Raw genomic sequence first — 21,930 nt, forward strand, 5'->3', positions numbered from 1 at the left:
GCATTTGAGATGTGAATAAAAAAAAAACTGGCTAAGAAGCTAAAGACAAAAAAAAACAAACACCCAACTTAATTTAGCTTTAGCTAAGGCAACCATATTTGGTCCATGAAATGATCTCTAGAATAGATGTCATCAAAGAACGACAATAAACTAATTGTTGCCATATAGTGAGCATCTGAATTCCTTCAAATTAGCATAAGTACCCTAGTTACAGATCCCTATTATTCTTTTTTCTCTAGTTTGGGCCTTGATTCTGAAAAACACCCCAACTTCATTGTTATTTTGTGACATTAGGACTACAAACAATACTAGTGTTGTCCTGTAGAGTTCTCACCCTATATACTCGCAAAGTTTATGATTTGTGACTTAATATGGCATGCAAATGTAGCCAATTGTTATTTAGTCAATAAATCACAGTGAAACAAAACAATAGTTCAATCTGTGAACTTGGTGTTGGAAGAAATATCCATCTGGTTAAATTCCAAGCTGAAGGGATTTTGGTTTTGTTATAGATCACAAGTTGAATATAAGTCAACCATAAGCCTTGGCTTCTAAAAATTTGGAATTTGGTTTCCAAACCTCAGGAAAAAATAATTCTGCTACATTTTTACCTTGGTCTGACTCCTTTCCTTTTGGAGTAGTGTTTTCTTGGCATCTTATTTAAAAAAAAACAACCTAACTGGAACAATTTCAGAGAAAGCCAAAAAGAATGAGGAAAAAAATCAGGAAAATAATTAGCATCAAAAAAGGATGACTGAGAAGGATAGAGATGGCTGCATTTTTTAGAGTTATCTGAGAAGATATCATAAAGATTAAATTTGCTTTCTGCTGACAACAGAAGCATCATCTTAAATTTCAGGAAGCATTCTAGATGAACATCATGAAAAATGTCCTAACAATAAGAAATTTGGTGGTGGAACCAATTATAAACAATTATCCAGGGAATAATACTCGAATACAGCTCATCAGTCTGGAACCCACATTATGTATCTGATATGAACACAGTTGAGAAAGTCCAGAAATATTTCATAAGAAGAGTTCTACACTCCTCTACTCGTTGCAGAACTTATGCCACCAGACTTGAAATTCTACACCTAGAAAACCTAGAACTACGCCATCTTCAGTCCGATTAAGTATAGTATATAAAATAATACATTGCAATGTCCTACCTGTCAGTGAATACTTCAGCTTCAACCATAACAATACAAGAGCAAACAATAGATACAAACTCAAGGTGAATCGCACCAAACTTGATTGCAGGAAATACGACTTCAGCAACAGAGTGGTCAATGTTTGGAATACTCTACCTGACTCTGTGGTTTCTTTCCCACCACCCCAAAAACTTTAACAGACTGTCTACTAGTGACCTCACCCCTTTCCTAAGAGGTCTGTAGGGGGCATGCATAAGCGCACCAACGTGCCTACCACCCCTGTCCTATTGTTTCTTTTATTTTTCTTATATGTATCCTTTTCATACATTCATAACTATGTTTATTCTTATACCTATTATCTTGTAAGCGATTGACAAATCAAATTAATATAAATAAATAAAAAATTGTAATTTACACTTCATTCTTTGGGGTCCAACAGAAATTGGGTAGACCGCCACCTTTCAGATATATTTTAATTTGGATTACTACACTTAGCAATGTAATAATCTAGCAACCGTCACTCCAGCCAATCTTAAAAAGAGGTAAGGAGATAGACAAAATACAGGGAAATGTCTTCACTTAATTCTGCTTGTGAGATCATTTTCAGTCTAATTTGCAAAAATGCCGTTCCAGTCAGTTCCTATACAGGTTGTCCTCGACTTACAACCGCAATTGTCCAATGGTAAGCAAGATAGTTGTTAAGTGGGTTTCATTCCATTTTATGGCCCTTCTTGCCACAGTTGTTAAGTGAATCGTTGCAGTTGTTAAGCGAATCATTGACTTTATTTGTATAAAGTTGGCTGGGAAGCAGAGGTGGTATTCAGCAGGTTCTGACCAGTTCTGGAGAACCGGTAGCAGAAATTTTGAGTAGTTTGGAGAAGCAGCAAATACCTTTGACTGGCCTGCCCCCCATCTACTCTCCGCCTTCCAAGTCAGCTCTCAACAAAACAAAATAAGCTCACACATCACAAATGACACCTGCCCAAAGTTGCCTCTGTGAATACTTAAAACTAACTGCAGACCAAATGCTTCTAGAGTTTCTCAACCTTGGCATCTTTAAGACATGTGGACTTAAAGGTAACTGAGAATTTAAATTCACACATGGGGAGGGACAGGTGGGAGAACAATATAGAAAAAAGTGACCAGATGGTCCAGTATTTTAGCTTTCTGATTTCTTTAAGCACTGATTTGGAATTGTTCTTGATTTCCCACTGAGTATTTCTCAACCTTCGTAACTGTAAGATGTATGGACTTGAACTCTCAGAATTTCCCAGCCAGCATGCGGGGAGTTGAAGCCTGCACACCTTAAAAGTTGCCAAGTTTGATAAACTTCACTTTACAGCTCAGTACATATGATCAGAGGCATGTGGCACAGTGGTTATAATGCTGTTTTGCAGGCTAACTCTGCCCTCAGCCAGGAGTTTGATTCTGACTGGTTCAAGGTTGACCCAGCCTTCCATCTTTCTGAGGTCAGTAAAATGATGATCCAGATTGTTGGGGGCAATATGTTGACTGTATAAACTGCTTAGAGAAGGCTGTAAAGCACTATGAAGTGGTATATAACTCTGTACCATTGCCATTGCTATTATCAAGAAAGTAACTCTAAAAATTTAAAAGCCATTAGAAAATGTAAATTTCCAAAAAAAAAAACAAAAAAAAAAACCCATCACTGTTTAATTCTAGTTCTTTGCCTTTGTGATTGCAGTGAGCCAAAATAGGTAAATACGACAATCATAGATTTGAAGCAGGTACTAACATGGTTTGGCCTGGAGAACAATATCTTCCTGTAGAGAAGGACAAATGGGAGGCAAGGAGAAAAGGTGCTTCTAGTACTTTTCCACAATTGCCAAACAATTATTTTTCTAAAGTCTTCATTCCTGAATAAAAAAATTCTGGAAAGAAGTTATTGTTTGCTGTAGTAGCTTTAAAAAAATAAAATAAACCCAAGTTGGCAAAGAGTAATTTTGCCCTCAAACTACCCCCATGATTTTATTTATTTATTATTAAAATTGCTTGCCACCCATCTTGCTTCAAGTAGAATCCGGATGGCTTAATAGAATTAACCCTGAATGGATTTGTTTCCCACAATGTGGTTCTGGGTTTGTGTGCTTATTATTTTGTCTTTAAAAAATAAATAAATAGAGCAAGCTGCTATCTGTTTGCAAAGGCCCAATTAGGATATAAAAATACCAGAGCTATTTTTTTCCTTCTTTTCAACGGGGAGAGAAGAATGGGAGCAAACTTTGAATATCACCAGTTAGAAAGGTCTATACAAATGGCAAGTGTGGCCTGCCTCTCTGTAAAAGTAAGTGGAAAAACACTTTACTTTCTTTTGCTTGAAGTTGGATAAACTTTAGAGATCTTGAAGCCCTAGAGAGTTTACTAGAATCTGTTTCTTTACAGAAGCATATTATTAACTGAACAGACATCAAGGAGCCACCAAAGCGAATACACTGGGGTGTTGTTGTAACTCCAAAGTAACTTTGCCGACTTGAGATTTAACTTCTAGGCTCCAGCCAGGCCCCCAAATATGAGTGTGAGTTCCATAATTGGCTTGATAATACCAATTAGACACCAGGATCTCAGGGGAAGCTGGTGAAGGTGAAATTAGTTCGTTGCAAAAGAAAGGTGCAATTTAGCATCATCTTAATTTCCCAGGGTGTCCCTTTGCCCATAGAGATCAAAGAAACTTTTTCAAAAAGTAAAAAATAGTGGATAGTCTCAACTTTGCTTGGAAGTACTGATCTACTCAGGAAAAAAAATGGGATGGTGAAGAGCCCATTGTAGAAGGCACAGCAGAGAAGAATTTAAGAAAAATTGTCTTCTGATCAGAAGATTTTTGTGAAGGTTAACATCTATCAAGGCAGCCATGTTGGGAGAGACCTTTTTAGATTAACAGAGTTGGAAGGGACCTTGTGGGTCATATAGTCCAAGGAGGAAACTCTACACCGTTTCTGACAGATGGCAATCCAGTCTCTTCTTGAAAGCTTCCAATGATGAAGCTCCCACAACCTCTGAAGGCAAGCAGTTCCATTGGTTAATTGCTGTCACTGTCAGAAAATGTATCCTTATTTCCAGGTTGAATCTCTCCTTGGTCAGTTTCCATCCATTGTTCCTTGTCTGGCCTTCGAGTGCCTTGGAGAATAGCTTGACCCTTTCCTCTCTGTGGCACCCCTCAAATACTGAAACACTGCTATTACGTTTCCCCTGGTCCTTCTCTTCACTAGACTAGCCATGCCCAGTTCCTGCAACCATTTTTCATAAGTTTTAGCCTCCAGTCCCCTAATCATCCTGGTTGCTCTTCTCTGCACTCTTTCCAGAGTCTCAACATCTTTTTTATAGTGTGGTGACCAAAACTGGATGCAGTATTATTCTAGGTGTGGTTTAGACACATCTTCAAAATTTTGAGATTTGTCCATTGGTCTAAATATACTTTCCATCTGTGAAGTGGTTTAAGAGCATTTTCTCTGTTTTGAACAGAATACAGGTAGCCCTCCACATACAACCATTTGTTTAGTGACCGTTTTAAGTTGCACAAAGTGACTTCTGACCATTTTCCTCACTTACGACCATTGCAGCATCCCCATGATCAAGTGAACAAAATTTGGAGGCTTGGCAACTGGCTCTTATTTATGACCGTTGCAGTCTGCCGGGGTCATGTGATCCCCTTTTATGACTTTCTTGCAAGCAGATTCGCTTAGCAAACATGGCAAGAAAAATTGCAAAATGGCAAAGCTGGCTTAACAACTGTCTCACTTAGCAACAGAAATTTGGGGCTCAATTATGGTCATAAGTCAAGATCTACCTGTATACATGTTGCAATGTAGTTTCTATTTGGTAACATTTGAGAACACAAAATATGATTGCTGTGCTTAAAAGTCACATCCTCATTCTTCTGCCCGTAATCATGTAAACAACACAATCCATTTTGGTTCCAGGTCAGTTTTCTCAATTGCCTGATTTGTGGCTTTCGGTACCCAGAATTCCCCAGCCAAAAAGACCATTGCTGAGAATTCTGGGAGTTGAAGTTCCCAATATTTGAAAGTTGGGAAACACTAGTCTACACCAAGCACCAAAGACAAATATGAAATATGATACCAGTAAGTAATAAGCACCATTGTTATCTCAAAGGAAGGGTGACATCTTAAATTTTCCATGCTGAGTTCCTATAGCAATAGAGCATTGGTATAAAATCAATATAGTACAATATTTGCTACAAAGGGTGAATGTTTTACATGAAGGTTGTTGTCAGGTTTGAGACCAGAGGCCATACAGTGAGTTCCAACTGAGTCCAATTCTTTATTTGCTTACACTTAATGGACAGGATCTTGCCAGAGTAAAGTTATAACCTTCTAACCTAATTTGATATATCCCAAGAGATATGTATAGCAGAATCTTACAAGTTTCATTGTGCCATGCCTCTTCCCCTTCTTATACCTATGCAAATTAGGAAAGTGTCTTACACATATTTTCTTGTTTCAGATATAAGCTGTGGGGGTGTCAGATTTGGCCTGTCAAGGTCATCTTCTTTATTCTCTACAGATCCTTCGGGTGCTTAAGGCACTGTTGACTGTTGTTTTATGAATGTACAGCTGATTGATAGTTTAATGATTTATGGCACTGATTTTTATAACTTGCAAAGTGTTTTGTTATTACTGTGCAAACTGCTTAGATTAATCCATTAGAAACCCCACAAAGGATGGTTAGATGGGTGGGTGGGTGAAGAGGTAGATGGATGGATGGATGATGATAAATGGATGGGATGGATGGATGAAAGAACTTTGTGAAGGCCAGTTGAGCGTAGGAGTGGCAGAACCTGGGAGTAGAACGAAAATGGAGATCAGCCTATAATCCTTACATGGCCACAAATATTATTATTACCTTTATTGTCAGAGTTCATGTGTACAATGGGATTGGCTGAACCTCCCTTCACGCACCCAAGTGAACTAAGTCCAACCCTTTTAAGTGCCGTTGATCTTAATTTAACTCTAACTAGGTGCTGAACATTAGTTAAGAAGATTCTTGTGCACAGGTTTTTACCAATAAACCACCTTAAATGAACCTTCATGTATGGGCCAGAGCTTTTGCACTTGACGTTGAATCAATCCTTTTTTCGGCCATGATTTAGCTTTCTTGGTTCCCATGTAAACATCATGAGTAATCCAATACCTTTCTGCCAAGTCCAGGAGCTTCTTCGGGACAACATGGATTGATAACACCCCTCCCAGATGTACAGCCTAGATTCAATAAAGTAGGGATCACTTGATCAGCCACTGGATTCTGTGGGGATTTTGAGAGCATGTTGTAGATATTCCAGTTGTACCAAGGATCTGTTCCCCTACTTGAAAAAAACTGCCTTGGTGATATGGCCAGTTTGGTAGTTAAATCATTAGGTAGACTATACCAAAAGGCATCAAGGAAAGTACGGGCCCAATTTATTTATTTATTATTTATTAAATAGATTTACATGATCGTCCTACTCACCCATGGTATCTCCAAGTGGCAGACAGCATTAAAAATCAACAATATAAAAATCCCAGAAACCCCCTACTCTTCCATGGCAGCGACAAGCACAATCATACAAGCCAGAGGTTTCCAAACTTGGCAAATTTGAGACTTGTGGACTTCAACTCCCATGGCTGGCTGAGGAATTCTGGAGATTAAAGTCCACAAGTCTTAAAGTTGCCAAGTTTGGAGATCCCTGATACAAGCCATTTGATCAGCTCCAAATCAATCTGGGGCTCCTAGGCCTGCTGATGAAACCATGTTTTCAGAACCTTCCAGAAAAGTAATAGGAAGGAGACCAAACTGTGGATGATATTCCAAAGGGAAGGAGCCACTACAGAAAAGGGCCTTCTTCTAAAGTCCCATCAAGTGTACTTCCTTGGTAGAAGAGACACATCACATACCCTGCCTTCTGCTCTTGCAGGGTGAATAGTAATGGGAAAGAGGCTGATGCGAGCAGGAGAGGGGGGCTCTGAGTGTGTGTGTGTGTGTGTGTGTAGTCCTCAACCTATGACAATTGTGCCCAAAATTTCTGTTATTTGTTAAGTGAATTTCCCCCCCATTTTATGACCTTCCTAACCACAACCATTAAGTGAATCATTGCAATAGATCAGTTAGTAAGTTGGTTATTTAAGTGAATCTGGCTTCCCCATTGACTTTGATTGTCAGAAGGTCGCAAAAGGCGATCCCATGATCCTGGGACACAGCAATGGTCATAAATATGAGTCGGTTGCCAAGCACCTGAATTTTGATCACTTGATCATGGGGTTGTCACCGTGAAAAGGTCATAACTGTGAAAAGCAGTCATGTCACATTTCTGTTGTAAGTCGAGAACTACGTGTGTGTGTGTGTGTGTGTGTGTGTGTGTGTGTGTATGTATGTATGTATATGTAGTATGTATGTATGGCATTCAGCTTTGTTCGAGTATTTTCCCACGTCATTGTAGTTGTGCTTTTTAAAAGTTGTAGCGTTTCAGCAGAATCTCATCTGCCATCATCAGGCTTCTGTATAGTGTTCATCTGTGAGTCAGACACAAAAAGTCTGACTCACAGATGAACACTATACAGAAGCCTGATGATGGCAGATGAGATTCTGCTGAAACGTTGCTACAACTTAAAAGTACAACTACAATGACGTGGGAAAATACTCCAACAAGCTGAATGCCATACATGTAATACCATGAAAACTTAAGAATATATATATATATATATATATATATATATATATATATATATATATACACACACACACACACACACACACACATATATATATATATATATATATATATATATATATATATATATATATATATTTTCATATATATATATTCATATATAGCTTTAAATAGATGGATGGATGGATGTAGCTTCTTTTGACAACAGGCATCAGAATATCATTTTTTAATGTGTGCCACTATTTTCACAGAAAACAGAAAAAGAGCGACAAAAGTTCTCTTCCTCCTTCCCTTCCTGTTGTGGTTAGCCAGCAGCAGGTGCAGACAGCTGAGGAGAGCGAGGACTCAGATGAGGGGCCAGGACCTTTAGGGAGTGGACTGCTGCTTTCAGAGATTGTGGGGGCTGGCAATGAAGCAGGATGGGAAATTTCCAGAAAAGTATTTTTATAATTAGCAGAAGTTGCTGTAATAGCAGCAGTGATGAGGTTCCCGAGGAGCCTGTGCCAAAGTGCGCGTGTGTGCAGGGCTGCTCGCAGGAAAGAGCAGCAGCAGCAGAATGGGAGACTGGGGAGTAAGGCTGCAATGGCCCTTCTTTCAAGAAGATAAAAGCCAGCTGTGAATCGGACATTCTTTGCAGGAAGCAAAGACGTTTTGAAACTTGAGCCTCATGGACATTGCAGTATCTTAGTTGGTATTTGAAGACTCTTGCGTTGTAAAATATTTCTAGGTAACCTTATCTGTTATTCTTGGCAGCCTCGTAGTTTTGGCGAGGCTCGTGCTTATCAAACTTAATTAGTTTGCAGTAGCCTTTTAACCGGGGATTCATAAGAATCATTAAAAGGTTTCTGTTCCCTTTGGTTCGTATTTGTTTTATTGGAAAAGGGTTTGGATCAGAACACTTCTCTTCCCTTCTCTTTTCTTTATCTCTTCTCCTCTCCCCTTCCCTTCCTATCTCATCTCATCTGCAAATCATTCACAGAACTGCATAGGCTGCTGCCTTTTGGACCAGTTGGCGCTTCCGGATACTCTTCAAGGGCAGCCATGTTGAGGACTCAAGGATATTCCAACAAATTATCAGCTTGTGACAAATCAACCACCCACATTTCCATAACTGACATTTCCTCCATAAACCTTTTTGGTTTCCTAACTAAAAACTTTTGAAAAAGACTCCGCTTTGGCCAGTTACTTAGTGTGAAACAGCTTCTTTTTTATTTTTTACAAACATAACAATTGCATGTTCCCTTATTTCGTCCCAGGTTGTGTGAAAGGCTGCTGTTTCTGCCCATTAGATGAGTAAGAATACAAATGAGTTATGTTACGCTACAAGAGAATGTGTGGGATGTCCTGTTTTTGGAAAGCTTGTTTTCCTCACCGGTACAAATTCCACGTTGCCACATTCATGCTTTAGTGCAGGGGTGTCCAACCTTGGCAACTTTAAGACTTGTGGACTTCAACTCCCAGAATTCCTCAGCCAGCTTTGCTGGCTGAGGAATTCTGGGAGTTGAAGTCCACAAGTCTTAAAGTTGCCAAAGTTGGACACCCCTGCTTTAGTGGGAACCGCAAACCAACTGTTTTTCCTTTGGCGATTTATTCCTCGGTAGGGACTGTCTTCCCTACCCAAAACTCACTGGCATTTGCCAAGCTGTATGCGCAAGACACCCTGGGCATACATATTGAGATAACGGGAGAACTCTTCAGACATGTTATGAATGGAAGGATGTGGCAACACGTTGTCATAGTAGTGATGATTGAGTGGTTTTCCAGTCAGGTCATATGGAAAGGGCCAGAAGCCGTAGAGAGAGATGTTGTCACAGAACTCCAGAGCCAAACTGGTGAACATAAAGCCAGTGGTCAGGCGTGTTTCTTTCATCCCTTTCAGTTTCCAATACTTATTGAGGGCAGCCAGGTAGCATGGGTGGAGGAAGAATGCCCTATGGGCCAGGCCACAATCCTTCATGATGTTTACAGCACGGTAGGCAATTGTAAGGTGATAATTGAAGGATAATGCAGGAATGAGGAAAAGGGCATTTTGGTAGGCCTGAAGAACCTCTATAAAAGCCGTTGGAGGATCCCTCAGGTCTTGGAATCTTCAAAAAAAAAAAAAAGGAGAGGAGAAAATCCCAAAAGAAAACCATACCCTCATGTACAGAGTTATACCCAGTCCCCCACCTCCTACAAGAATTAAATGTTTTGAGGAATATTTTTAAAAGGCAGAATATAATATTTCCCCTAAAAGAGAAATAAAAAACCTTAAGGGAGACAGAAACTCACGAGCCCCAGCTCCCTCGAGAAAGATTGGGCCAGCCTATCTATAAAAGACTGTCAGTTCCACGGTGAAGGGATTAAAGATATGCCCCCTAAGGACATAATAGAATTAACTCATTAAGACACAGAGCTCACTACATTGCACAATCTCTTAAGCCCTAAGGACATTGTATCACCCTCAGAAACTTCAACCAAACTTCTCAGACAGCCTACAGAGCACGGGTGGGCTTCAAAAATTACAGCAACGAGTTCTCTGCCCAGTTTGCTGGGTGGGCATGGCCATGATGGGAATGGCCTAGTCAGCCTCCTGCACCACAAGGGGGTGGGGTGTTTTCGCCTTCCCCAGGCTCCATAGGCTTTCCTCAAGCCTCTAGGAGGGCAAAAACTGCCTCCTCTGGGCTCCGGAGACTGGAAAGAGGCCAGTTTCCGGACTTCTGGAATCTCCGGGAGGCCTGTTTTTTCCCCTCCTGAGCCTCCATGAGCGACTTGCACTTACCTTGCATTCCAAAATGGGCCACATGGAGACTCCTGGGAGGGGCGGGGTGAAAGGGATGGGCTGGGGTGGGCAGGGCTAGCCAGGTGTGGGATTTGGTGGTTCTCTGAACCAGCCATAATATTCGAACCCGGGCAAACCCATAGTAGCCCACCCCTGCTACAGAGCCAGCTATGACCCCTACATAGCCCCATGGGAGTCTGACAACAGCCAATAGAATACATGTTCTTGCACAGGAACAGGAAGCTCAAGTGCAAAGCCCGAGAGAAGGTATAAAAACCCCTCACTCTCAACTCCATGTGGTCAGCTGCCCCAGAGAAACATGTGCTTGGTGGTTGTGCTTCATCCCAGCTTGAAACTGAACCAAATGGATATTTCTTCCAACACTTGACAAGCCACAGTATGTGAACGAAACTTTTGTTAGGTGCCCATTTTGATTTTTTTGCAAAATGCCATCTTTCAAAAGAGATCAGCGTGTATTTTTTTAAAAAATACCTATAGTCTGCGTGTTTCTTAGAAGTTTAGAGTGGCCGCCTTCTTCGTTCACAGACTGTAGTTGATTAATATTTGTATTTACATAATTTTCCTTACCTAATATGAAAAATACTGGGGTTGATAGTCACTAAATGTGTCTTGGTTCCCACATCTTCAGTTGTATTTAAGGGAGGCAGATTAAACCTGGGTGGGGGAGCAAGCGGAAAACAGACACAGAGATTAAACTGAAACGAATGCATTACAGGTAGTCCTTGACTTACCACCACAATTGAGCCCAGAATTTAGGTTGCTAAAGAGGGAGACATTTGTTAAGTGAGTTTTGCCCCATTTCATGACTTTTCTTACCACATTTTTTCAAGCGAATCACTGCAGGTGTTTCACTATGCAATCACTATGCTTCCCCATAGACTTTGCTTGTCAGAAGGTCACAAAACGGGGATCATATGACTCCCAGAACACTGTGACTGTCAAAAATGGGAGTCAGTGGTCAAGAATCCGAGTGTAAATCATGTGACCACCGGGATGCTGCAACAGTCGTGTGAAAAATGGTCATAAGTAACTTATTTCACTGCTGTTGTAACTTCGGTCACTAAATGAACTGTTATAAGTTGAGGACTACCTGTACTGTTATTTAAAACTGCAAAAGAAGGGAAATGGGTAGGTTCGGTTTGGTTTCTTAATGCAGGCTGGTGGTGGTGGTGTATTTTTGTAAGAACTTCAAATGGGGAATGTTGTTGCCAGAATCTCAACGCCTAAAATTATTTGCACTAATTCTTGATATTGTTTCATACATGTTCAGTCTAGAACCAGGTGGTGGGAGACTTCACTTGTCATCTCGAAGAAATGGCTTCTGCCTTGCTGTTTTCTTCCAATGCGTCTCCCACTTTTTATCATACTGAGGGGGAGTTTTATGTCCATAGGATTCCCAAATAAGCAATGGTTTTAATTGCAAAAATACTAGAAATTAAAGCTCCTGGGTCCAACAGGGAAAGGGAGGGGGGGGGAGGGAGGGGAGGGGAGAAAGAGGGAAGGGAAAAGAAGGGGAAGGGAAAAGGGGAGGAGGAGGAAGAGGAGGAAGGGAAGGGGATAGGGAGGGGAAAAGGAGAAGGGGAAGGGAAAAGTAGAGGAGGGAGGGGAGGAATAGGGAGAAGAGAAATAGGAAGAAGGGGAAGGGAAAAGAGAAGGAGGAAGGGAAGGGGAGGGGAAAAAGGAGAGGAAGAGGGAGGGGAAGACAAATAGAAAGAAGAAAGGGAAGGGAAGGAAGAAGAGGAAGGGAGGGAAGAAGGAGAAGGAAGAGAAGGTGAAAGGAAAGGTAAAGAGGAAAAAGGGAGAAGGAAAAGGGGTTGGGGAAGTAAAAGGGGATGGGGAGGAAGAAAAAGAAAATGAAAGAAGAAAAGTGTAGGGGAAGGAAGAAAAGGAGGAGAAGGAGAAAGGGGAAGGAAAAGAAGGAGGAGGGAGAGGGGGTAGGGAAACAGAGACGGGAAAAAGTAAAAGAAAATGAAAGAAGAAAAGAGGAAATGGAAGAAAGAAGAGATAAAGAGAAGGGGAAGCAGGAGGAAAGGAAGACAAAGGAGAAGAAAGATGGGGAAATGAGAAAATTGTTACTTCGATAATCCAAGGATGGAAATTGTTCCTTATGATCCCATCCTTTAACCTGAGCTCCCCCCAAAAATAAAAAAAACAGATACCTGATGACAAAATCAGCCTGGTCAATTTTTTGTCCACACCTGCTACCTTGTAGGATACCACCGTTGCCAATGACAGCACATTTGCTATACCGGGTACCTGCCAATGGAAATCTCTAGAGGGGCCACATAAGGAAGGAAGAAAAAAGAGAGAGATTAAAAATACATACAAACACTGGATGTAAAACGTTTTCATGAATTGGACTTTAATTCATCCTTCAAATAGGCTCAACAGCAATTTAGGGGCCTTTAGCAAGGATTACATTTATCCAAAGGGAAGTGACTTTGTTGTGGCCTGTTGGCTGCCCAGCCCCTCCAGCAGCCGAATCAGAGGAGGAGGAGGAGGTGTGGGAGTCTGGGCCAGCATCAAGGCAACCTGAGAGCTCCGAGGGGGAAGAGGGAATGGAGCTGTCAGCGAGCGAGACAGAAGCGGAGCCTGGGCCATCCATCAGTCCTTAGATGGAGAGTCAACAGCCCCCAGGTCTGGAGGTGGCTGATGAGGAAGAGGAGGAACAGCTGGGTCCAGTGCCTGACACGCAGATGTGAAGGCAAAGGAGAGGAGAGCAATGGAAATCTATGGGCTGATCCTTGGGCCATTGCTGCATGCAAAGCCCTATCCTAGCTCTGGGGATAAAAGGCAGGGGACGGAGATGAATAGGTGTGGCAGACAACTATTCATCTCCCTGCTAGACAGACTGGTTACCCTGCTGTGAGAGAGAGGCTTTTTGCCAGGGCTGCTGGCGCTGCTAGTAAAGGGAACATTTATTTAACTACAGAGGGTTTGTCGTGTTTCAAGCCAGGTCAGAACAAACTTGGAATATGACCCGCTCGATGCAAATAACAAAATATTGCATTTGATGTATAGGTAGTCCTTGATGCACAACCACAATGGAGCCCAAAATTTCCATGGCTAACAGAAAGTTGTTGAGTTTTGTTCCACTTTATGACCTTTCATGCCATGGCCGTTAAGTGAGTCACTGTCGTTAAGTTAGTAACCTGGTAGCTAAATGAATCAGGGCTTCCCCATTGATTTGGTTTGTCAATGTTGCACAAGGGGATCGTATGACCCCAGGGACACTGCAAAACCGTCCAAAACAGGTTGCAAAAGTGGACCACATAAACACGAGGACACTGCAACGGTTGTAAATAGGAACCAGCTGCCAAGCATCTGAATTTTGATCACATGACCCTGGGGATTCCGCAATGGTTTTTAAGTGTGAAAAAAATGATAATAAATCACTTTTTTCACTGTTGTCGTAATTTCAAATGGTCATGAAATGAATGGTTGTAAGTCAGGGACTACCTGTATAGCAGTGGTTGCCAACCGGTTGGCTGGGGACCACTGGTGGTCCATGAAAATTTTTTGGTGGTCCTCAGAGAAATGTCCCCCCAAAGCAATTAATCCAGGCTGCACGGGAACACAAGGCCCACATGGCCTGCGGGAACACAAGGCTTACGTCGCTTGCATTGTGAACAACACAAGGTAGTGAGGAGAGGGGGGAAGGGTGGAGGGAGGAACTTGCCCCACGCGCCCCATGCATCTTGCCTGGCCACTGGGCTGCTTCTTTCTTCTTCTGCTTTTGGCTGCACGCAAGGAAAGCAGCAAAAGTTTCTTTCTCTCCCCCAAACTCTGCCAGAAATGAGTCTTTGGGACCTTGCAAGGCATCCTGCTCCAAGAGGCTGCACCAGCGTGACAAGTCTCATAAAGACTCATTTTGGGTGAAGTTTGAGGGGGAGAAAGAAAGACTTCTGCTGCTTCTGCTGCTTTCCTTGCATGAAGTCAAGTCTCTCCCCCCCCCCCCCCCGAGAACAGAGCTGGAGACGGTATCCTGTGATCCCAACTAAAGAATGATTGATCAGTAGGAAAACAGGGTGGGGAATATTCCTGTAGACTTTTGGGGGGGTTTTCCCAGGGTCTCTGGTCTGTGGGATTTAAAATTATGAGTTTGGTGGTCCCTGAGGTCCAAAAGGTTGCCGACCCCTGCTGTACAGTATGTACAGGTTCTATGATGGTTGTACATTGAGGGCTACCTATAGTTAGTTGCTGTAAAATCTAAGGATTTCATAAGGTCTTTCAACAAGAAACTACAAGAAAAGGGGCACACGGACAAAGGAAAGGGCAATTACTCAAGTTGCAAAAAACAACAACAGAGTTTGAATGGAAACTAATAGAGGAGAGAACCAAGAATTAAGGAGAAATTTCTTAAACAATTAATGAGTGGACCAGATTGCTTCCAGAAATTGTGGGTGCTCCAACATTGGAGGTTTTTAAGAAGGTTTTGAACAGCTATTTGTCCAGAATGGTATGGGGCAGGGGTGTCAAACTCAAGGCCTGAGAGCCGGATCCGGCCTGTAGGGCCACCCAGGAAATAGCAAAGGACCATCCCATGGTGCCTTTGCCATTGAAAATGGAGTTTGGAAGGGCTGCGTATGGCCCCCTCCATTTTTACTGGCAGAGGGCTGCAGGAGGCCATTGCGGTCAAAAACAGAGCACCGGGGGTGGTAGAGGGCTGCAGGAGGCTGTCGCAGCCAAAAACACATGTCGAGCTGGCCATGCCCACCCTGGCTACACCCACCCCCAGTCCCCTGAGGTCAAACACAACCCTGCTGCAGCCCTCAATGAAATTAAGTTTGACGCCTCCGGTATAGGATCTCCTGCTTGAGCAGGGGGGTGGTCTAGAAGACCTCCAAGGTCCCTTCCAACTCTATTACAGGTAGTCCTCAACTTACGACCCGAATGGAAACCAGACTTTTTTGTGGCTAAGGGAGACCGCTGTTGTGAATGTTGCACTCCTTGCCGTAGTTGTTAAAGTCAACCGCCACCATTGTTCTGATAGTAACGCTGTTGTTAAGTGAATCAGGTTTCCCCATGGACTTTTGCTGGTCCGAAGGTTGCAAAAGGGGATCCCATGACCCCCCTGGATGCTGCCACTGTCATTAATATAGGAGGCCATGTGCCTGAATTTCGATCACATGACCATGTCGCAATGGTCATACGTGTGATAAACCGCCCTAAGTCTCTTTTCTTTCCAATGCTGTCATCACTTTGTTGTAACGGTCACTAAATGAACTGTTATAAGTCGAGGACTACCTGTATTCTGTTAACACGTCCTGCCCCTATTGGTTTCCCTTCCACCGAAACCCAAAGGATGCATTTTTTCCTACCTTCAATAGAATATTTCTCAGCCTGGCATCTACGGTTATGTTTTTATAGCTGTCACCATCGAACCTGATGATGGAGCCCAGTGGTGCATTTTTCTTGGTTAACACCAGCAGACGAGAAGCGTTGCAACACTGACCTAGCTCTTTCCTGAAAGAAGGCATTAGCGACAGTTAACTTGAAAAGGGATCATTGTGTGGGAGCTTCATCACTGGAGGCTTTCAAGAAGAGACTGAACTGCCATCTTGTTAAGGTCTTGGGATTTAAGAGCCAACCAGCAGTGAAGTTGATGCAATATAGATTGTGCAATAAGAATTAAATCAGCATAGCATGGGTATTTCCCTTTAAAACTGGGGATGGGTTCTATCCCTTTAAGAGGCATTTATATAAAGACAGCCATTAGAGGGCATGTTCTCTCTCCTTGTGCCCTGTATCCAGAGCAGTTTCGCCATGTAGAGTTAAGAAGGTATTTGCCTACCACATATATGTCTGTATATAACAGCTGTAAATGTAACAAGTTACATTTAACCACTGTTAAATATTTAAGTCTCTGTGTGCTGTGTTTTGTTCCTGAGATGTCTCATAATAGCAGTCACACTGCAAACGCTCTGACACATCTGTCAGAAATGGTGCAGGGCCTTCTGCTTGGGCGGGGGGGTTGGACTGGATGACCTACAATGTCCCTTCCAACTCAATCTATCTATCTAGAGCAGGGGTGTCAAACTCAAGGCCCGAGAAGCGGATCTGGCCTGCAGGGTGCTTAGATCTGGCCGGAGGGCTGCCCTGGAAACAGCAAAGGACCGGCCCGAAGTGCCCCTGCTGTTTTCACTGGCAGAGGGTGGCAGGAGGCCTTCACAAATGAAATGGAGCTCGGGAGCCCGTTTTCACTGGCAGAGCACTCATGCCACCACAGGCACCCCTGACAAAAGCAATGTCGAGCTGGCCATGCCCACCCTGGCCCCCCAAGGTCAAACACAACCCTGATGCACCCCTCAGTGAAATTGAGTTTGACACCCCTGAAAAAAGCCAGAGCAATCCTAAATTGCATTATCAGAGGAAGAGGGTAGAGTAGAGTCAAGTAGGAGTAGCATAGAGTAGCATAGCATAGAACAAAACAGAATAATTTTATTGTCACTTTGAATGTACACTAATCAGCATACATTAAAATGAATTTTTGTTACATACAGCTCAAAGAATTACTACCTCCACTATACACTACATAAACATGACAAAATAAATACAAAATTATGTATATATCTACAATAATAATAATTATTATCATTATTATACACAAAAATGACAATATACAAAGCAAACGAGATAACCATGCTCGGTTTCATATCACAAATCACTAGTCAAACACTTCCCAAGTGTTTAGGACTGCGTGATGTATCGGCAGATTATGTGAGCAGATCCCAGTGGCCTTCTGCAGCTGACCAATGATGATCTTGTCAGCGCAACTGTTTTCAAGTGTTTGTTTATGTCTTTAGGCACAGCACCCAGTGTGCCGAGTACCACTGGAACCACGTGCACTGGTTTATGCCAGAGTCTCTGCAGTTCAATCCTCAAGTCCTGATCTCTGGTGACTTTTTCAAGTTGTTTCTCGTCGATTCTGCTGTCACCAGGTACAGCAATGTCAACAATCCACACTTTTTTCTTCTCCACAATCATGATATCCATGGTATTGTGTTCCAAAACTTTGTCAGTCTGTATTTGGAAGTCCCACAGTAGTTTTGCATGCATATTTTCGACCACTTTTTCAGGCTTATGATCCCACCAGTTCTTTGCTACAGGCAGATGGTAGTTGTGACACAAGTTCCAGTGGACCATCTGAGTGACTATGTTGTGATGTTGTTTGTAGTCAGTCTGAGCTATTGTCTTGCAACAGCTCAGTATGTGATCAATGATTTCATCCGCTTCTTTGCAGAGTCTGCATTTGGGGTCATCAGCAGATTTTTCTATTCGGGCTTTTATTGCATTCGTTCTGATGGCTTGTTCTTGGGCTGCAAGAATCAGGCCTTCTGTTTCTTTCTTCAGTGTTCCATTGGTCAGCCATAACCAGGTTGTTGTTGTTGTTCTTGTTGTTGTTGTTATTGAATTACGTTCAGATGAGGTACTAGTCTCACTCTATAAAGCTTTAGTGAGGCCAGGCCTAGAATACTGCATCCAGTTTTGGTCACCATGCTATGAAATTGGTGAATTATGGCAAAGAACATTTTATAAAGATTTTTTGGGGGTGGGGATCTTCATAAGAAACATAATTTTTTATGAGCTGTGGTGGCGCAGTGGTTAGAATGCAGTATTGCAGGCTATTTCTGCTGACTGAGGGCTGCCAAGCAATTTGGCACTTCGAATATCACCAGGTTCAAGGTTGACTCAGCCTTCCATCCTCCCAAGGTGGGTAAAATGGGGACCGAGATTGTTGGGGGCAATAGGCTGACTCTGTAAACCGCTTAGAGATGGCTGTAAAACACTGTGAAGCAGCGTATAAGTCTAAGTGCTATTACTATCATTGCTCTCTTTATACATGTACTCCTCGGCTTTTCACTGGGGACCAGAATTTCCATTGCTAAGCAAGGCAGTTGATTAAGTGAGCCATGTCTAATTTTATGATCTTTTTTGTCAAGTCACTAAGTGAATCCCTGCAGCTAAATGAACTGAGATTGTTAAGCCAAACCGGGTTTCCCCATTGACTTTGCTTATCAGAAGCTATCTGGGAAGGTCACAAACAGAGATCATGTAATCCCAAAACACTGCAACCATCATAAATGCTAGTTGCCAATTTTTGATCACATGGTCATGGGAACGCTGTCATGGTTGTAGATAAAAAGACCAGTCATAAGTCACTTTTTGAGTGCTATTGTAACTTCAAACAGTTGTTAAGCAAATGGTTATAGGTCTAGGACCATGATGGCAAACCTATGGCACTCTTGCCAGAGGTGGCATACAGAGCCGTCTCTCTGGCCACGCAGGTTGTCGCCCCAGCTCAGGTCTTCCGCACATACACGCACATCTCCCGCCAACCAGCTGGTCTTTGGGTCTCTGCCGCATATGCGCTGGGGTGGGGCTCATGCGGTGGGCGCATGTACAGGGGACAAGCATGCATGCATGAGACAGGGCACATGCATGGGGAATGCTCACATATGCATGGGGGAGCATATGCAGGGGCGCATGTGTGGGGACAATGCGTGCACGTGTGGGGGATGTGCATGTAAGCACGGGGGACATGCACACATGCAGGTTGGATGTGCGTGGATCGCATTTTGGCAATGCGTGCGCACTTTGGGTGCTCAGTGCTAAAAAGGTTAGCCATCACTGGACTACATGTAATAAACCTATCCTATGGTTAAAGCATTCGAAGGGCGGTGCCTCCTCAAGCTTGCTTGTGCTTTGTTGATATGCAGTGACAGTCTGCCATGAACTATAGAGAAGGGGGACGAAAGAAAAATGCTCGGGAAACTGAAAGTAGGTGCTGTGCCTTCTTGAGAAGCTGCTTCAAGGTTGCCCAGGTTGAAGAAGGAAGGAACAGCATAGCAGAACACGCTTGAACTGACCATTAGGAGAACAGCTTGCAATATTTTAATTGGTTATCTTGAGAAATGAAAGACAGTTTGTTCGATCGCGGGAAAAGAGACTCGAGACCAGTGTGACAGTTCAGCTCTTTATTTGGTATATAGGTCTGTGCTCAACCTGCGAGCCGTGGCAGCCCTTCTTATAGGGATTGCCAGCGGCTCGCAACCAATGACGGCTCTTTGAATCTCCCGCGATCGGCGCGGCCAATCGCGGTCGATTCATTACAAGCCAATCACTGTTGTTCTTTCCACCAATCACAGGGTAATCCGTTTGGGCCAATCAGGTGATGGTATTCCAAGAATGCTAATATGGAACACCTCTCCCCTCTTGGTTCAGTCCAACCTACGTAACGTAGTCCCGTAGGTAGGCGGGGCTTTTAACGTGTCTACTTGACCTGCGCAGCTCAGTTGTGGCGTGGTCTTCGACTGGTTCGGATGGGATCCTTGTTGTTCCTGTCCTCCTTGATGGAACCGCCTGGAAGGGTGAGTCAGGCCTCTCGCTGCAACTCCTACCCGGTCTACCGGGGTCGGTCGAGTTGTCGGCTCTGCTGTTCCCGCCCGGGTTTTCCGGGCTGGTTGAACTGGCTTGGCTGCCTCTTCCAGGCGAGGCTTCGTGCTGGTGGTCCTCTGTTGGTTCTCCTCTGCCGTCGTCGTCTGCCGGTGAGTATTGCTGGTTTCTTTTCCTGTTTATTGGTGTGGGTTGGCGTTGTTCGGTTGGTTGCGTTCTGGGAGGATTTTCTCCTCCCTCTTGAGTAATGTTTGGGGTTTCCCCCCCCCCTCTGGTTTTTTTATTAAGGTCTATTTGTGGTGCTTGCGCGTTGCTTGTGTTATCGGTGGTAGTTCTCGACCTTAGTTGGTCGATGTGCCGTTTCCAGCTTCTTCCATCTTCTGTGTCTAACCGGTAGGACCGGGGGCCTGTCACCTGGGTTATTTGGGCTGGTACCCAGAGTGGATCCCCCGAAATTTTTTTTTGCGTAGACTGTGTCTCCTGGTTTAAATGTGCGGTACCTGCTAGATGAATCTGGTGGTTTTTCGGAATTATATGTTGGGTGCAGCCTGTCTAGGTGTGATCGTAGTTTTCTGCCCATTAGGAGTTCTGCTGGGCTTTTGTTGGTTTTTGAGCTGGGTGTTATGTGTTGTATTGTCAGTAGTTTATTAATTTTGTCATGTATGTTTCCAGTGTCCATTTTTTCTAATGTGTCCTTTGTGTATCTGACCATTCATTCCGCCCGCCCGTTCGCCGCCGGATGAGCGGGCGCTGTCAATGCGTGCCGTATGCCCCGTTCGGCGAGGAATTGTTCGAATGCCAATGCCGTGAACTGCGGGCCATTGTCAGACACTAGCAAGTCCGGTAGTCCATGGGTGGCAAACAGTTTGGTTAGGTTTTATTTGACCGCTTCTGTGGTGGTGGCTTGCATGACGCTTACCTCTAACCAGTTTGAGTAAGCGTCAACTGTTATTAGAAATGTGTGTCCTTTAGTGGGTCCCGCAAAGTCTATGTGGACCCTTGACCAGGGGCCCCTGGGTGTTTCCCACTCGAGGGTCGGTGCGGAGGGGGGGGGTTGATCTGGATCTTTGGCATTTCTTGCATGTTGCCACCCATGTTTCTATGGTTTTGTCCATTCCCGGCCACCAGATGTAGCTCCTGGCTAGGGATTTCATCTTTACGATGCCTGGGTGACCCTCGTGCAACATGTCCAACACCCTTGTTTGCAATGTTTCCGGAACCACCACTCTGTCCCCCCATAATATACATCCCTTTTGAGTAAATAGTTCAGTCTGCCGGTTCCGGAAGGGTTTAAACTGCTCGCCCCCCTCGGTTTCCGGCCACCCTTTTTCTACCCAGCTCAAGACTCGCGCCAGCTTCCTGTCTTTAATAGTCTCTCTGGCAATGTCTGAGGCGGTCATTGGTGGGTTAGGCAGTGTCTCTATTTGCAGGGTGGACGTGGTGGGTGCCGGGTCGTCTTCCAGGTCTGGCAGGGGAGCACAGCTTAGCGTGTCTGCGTGCGAGATGCTTTTCCCGGGGTGGTGTATTAATTGATATAGGCGGCAAGGAACTCGGACCACCTCGTCATCCGTGGTGACAAGATGTTAGGGGTGGCCTTGTTCCCTGCCAGGATCCCCAGGAGTGGTTTGTGGTCGGTGATAAGTGATAAGTGAAAAGTTCCTACCATATAGGTACTCGTGGAATCGCTTCATGCCGGTGATCGCTGCTAGCGCCTCTTTGTCGAGCTGGCTATAGTTCCTCTCTGCCTTGGACAGTGTCTTGGAGAAATATGCAATTGGTGCTTCTCTCCCGTCCGGCAGAGTGTGGCTCAGGATGGCTCCAACGCCGAATGGTGAGGCGTCACAGGTTACCGTCAGTGGTAGTGTTTCACTATACTTGATGAGGACTGATTCTGATGTGAGGAAGTCTTTTATTTTCTG

The 21,930-nt window shown here is 43.7% G+C and overlaps 1 protein-coding gene across 1 annotated transcript; it reads right to left on the bottom strand.

The window, feature by feature from the left end:
• Window positions 1–9,410: 9,410 nt before the first annotated feature.
• On the bottom strand, window positions 9,411–21,702 carry LOC113422794 (alpha-2,8-sialyltransferase 8F-like). Its single transcript, XM_087946032.1, has 6 exons — window positions 21,675–21,702; window positions 21,362–21,476; window positions 15,937–16,081; window positions 12,775–12,887; window positions 11,183–11,269; window positions 9,411–9,920 (listed from the first exon to the last, which is right to left on the bottom strand). The coding sequence occupies exons 1-6, from the start codon at window positions 21,700–21,702 to the stop codon at window positions 9,458–9,460; spliced, it is 951 nt and encodes a 316-aa protein (XP_087802158.1). The 3' UTR covers window positions 9,411–9,457.
• Window positions 21,703–21,930: the final 228 nt, after the last annotated feature.

Source organism: Notechis scutatus, chromosome Z, assembly GCF_049901735.1.
Source record: "Notechis scutatus isolate UNSWTSFEM ecotype Mainland chromosome Z, rNotScu1.2, whole genome shotgun sequence".
Classification (NCBI taxonomy): Eukaryota; Metazoa; Chordata; class Lepidosauria; order Squamata; family Elapidae; genus Notechis; species Notechis scutatus.

Bases quoted from the DNA above. Each gene is read 5' to 3' on its own strand.
- LOC113422794 (XM_087946032.1), bottom strand. From the start codon at position 21,702: ATGAAGCGATTCCACGAGTACCTATATG. The intron at 21,477-21,674 runs GTAGGAACTTTT...CTCCCCTGCCAG, and splicing joins ATTCCACGAGTACCTATATG to ACCTGGAAGACGACCCGGCA. The intron at 11,270-12,774 runs GTATCTGTTTTT...TCCCCCACCCAG, and splicing joins CAGGCTGATTTTGTCATCAG to GTTTAATCTGCCTCCCTTAA.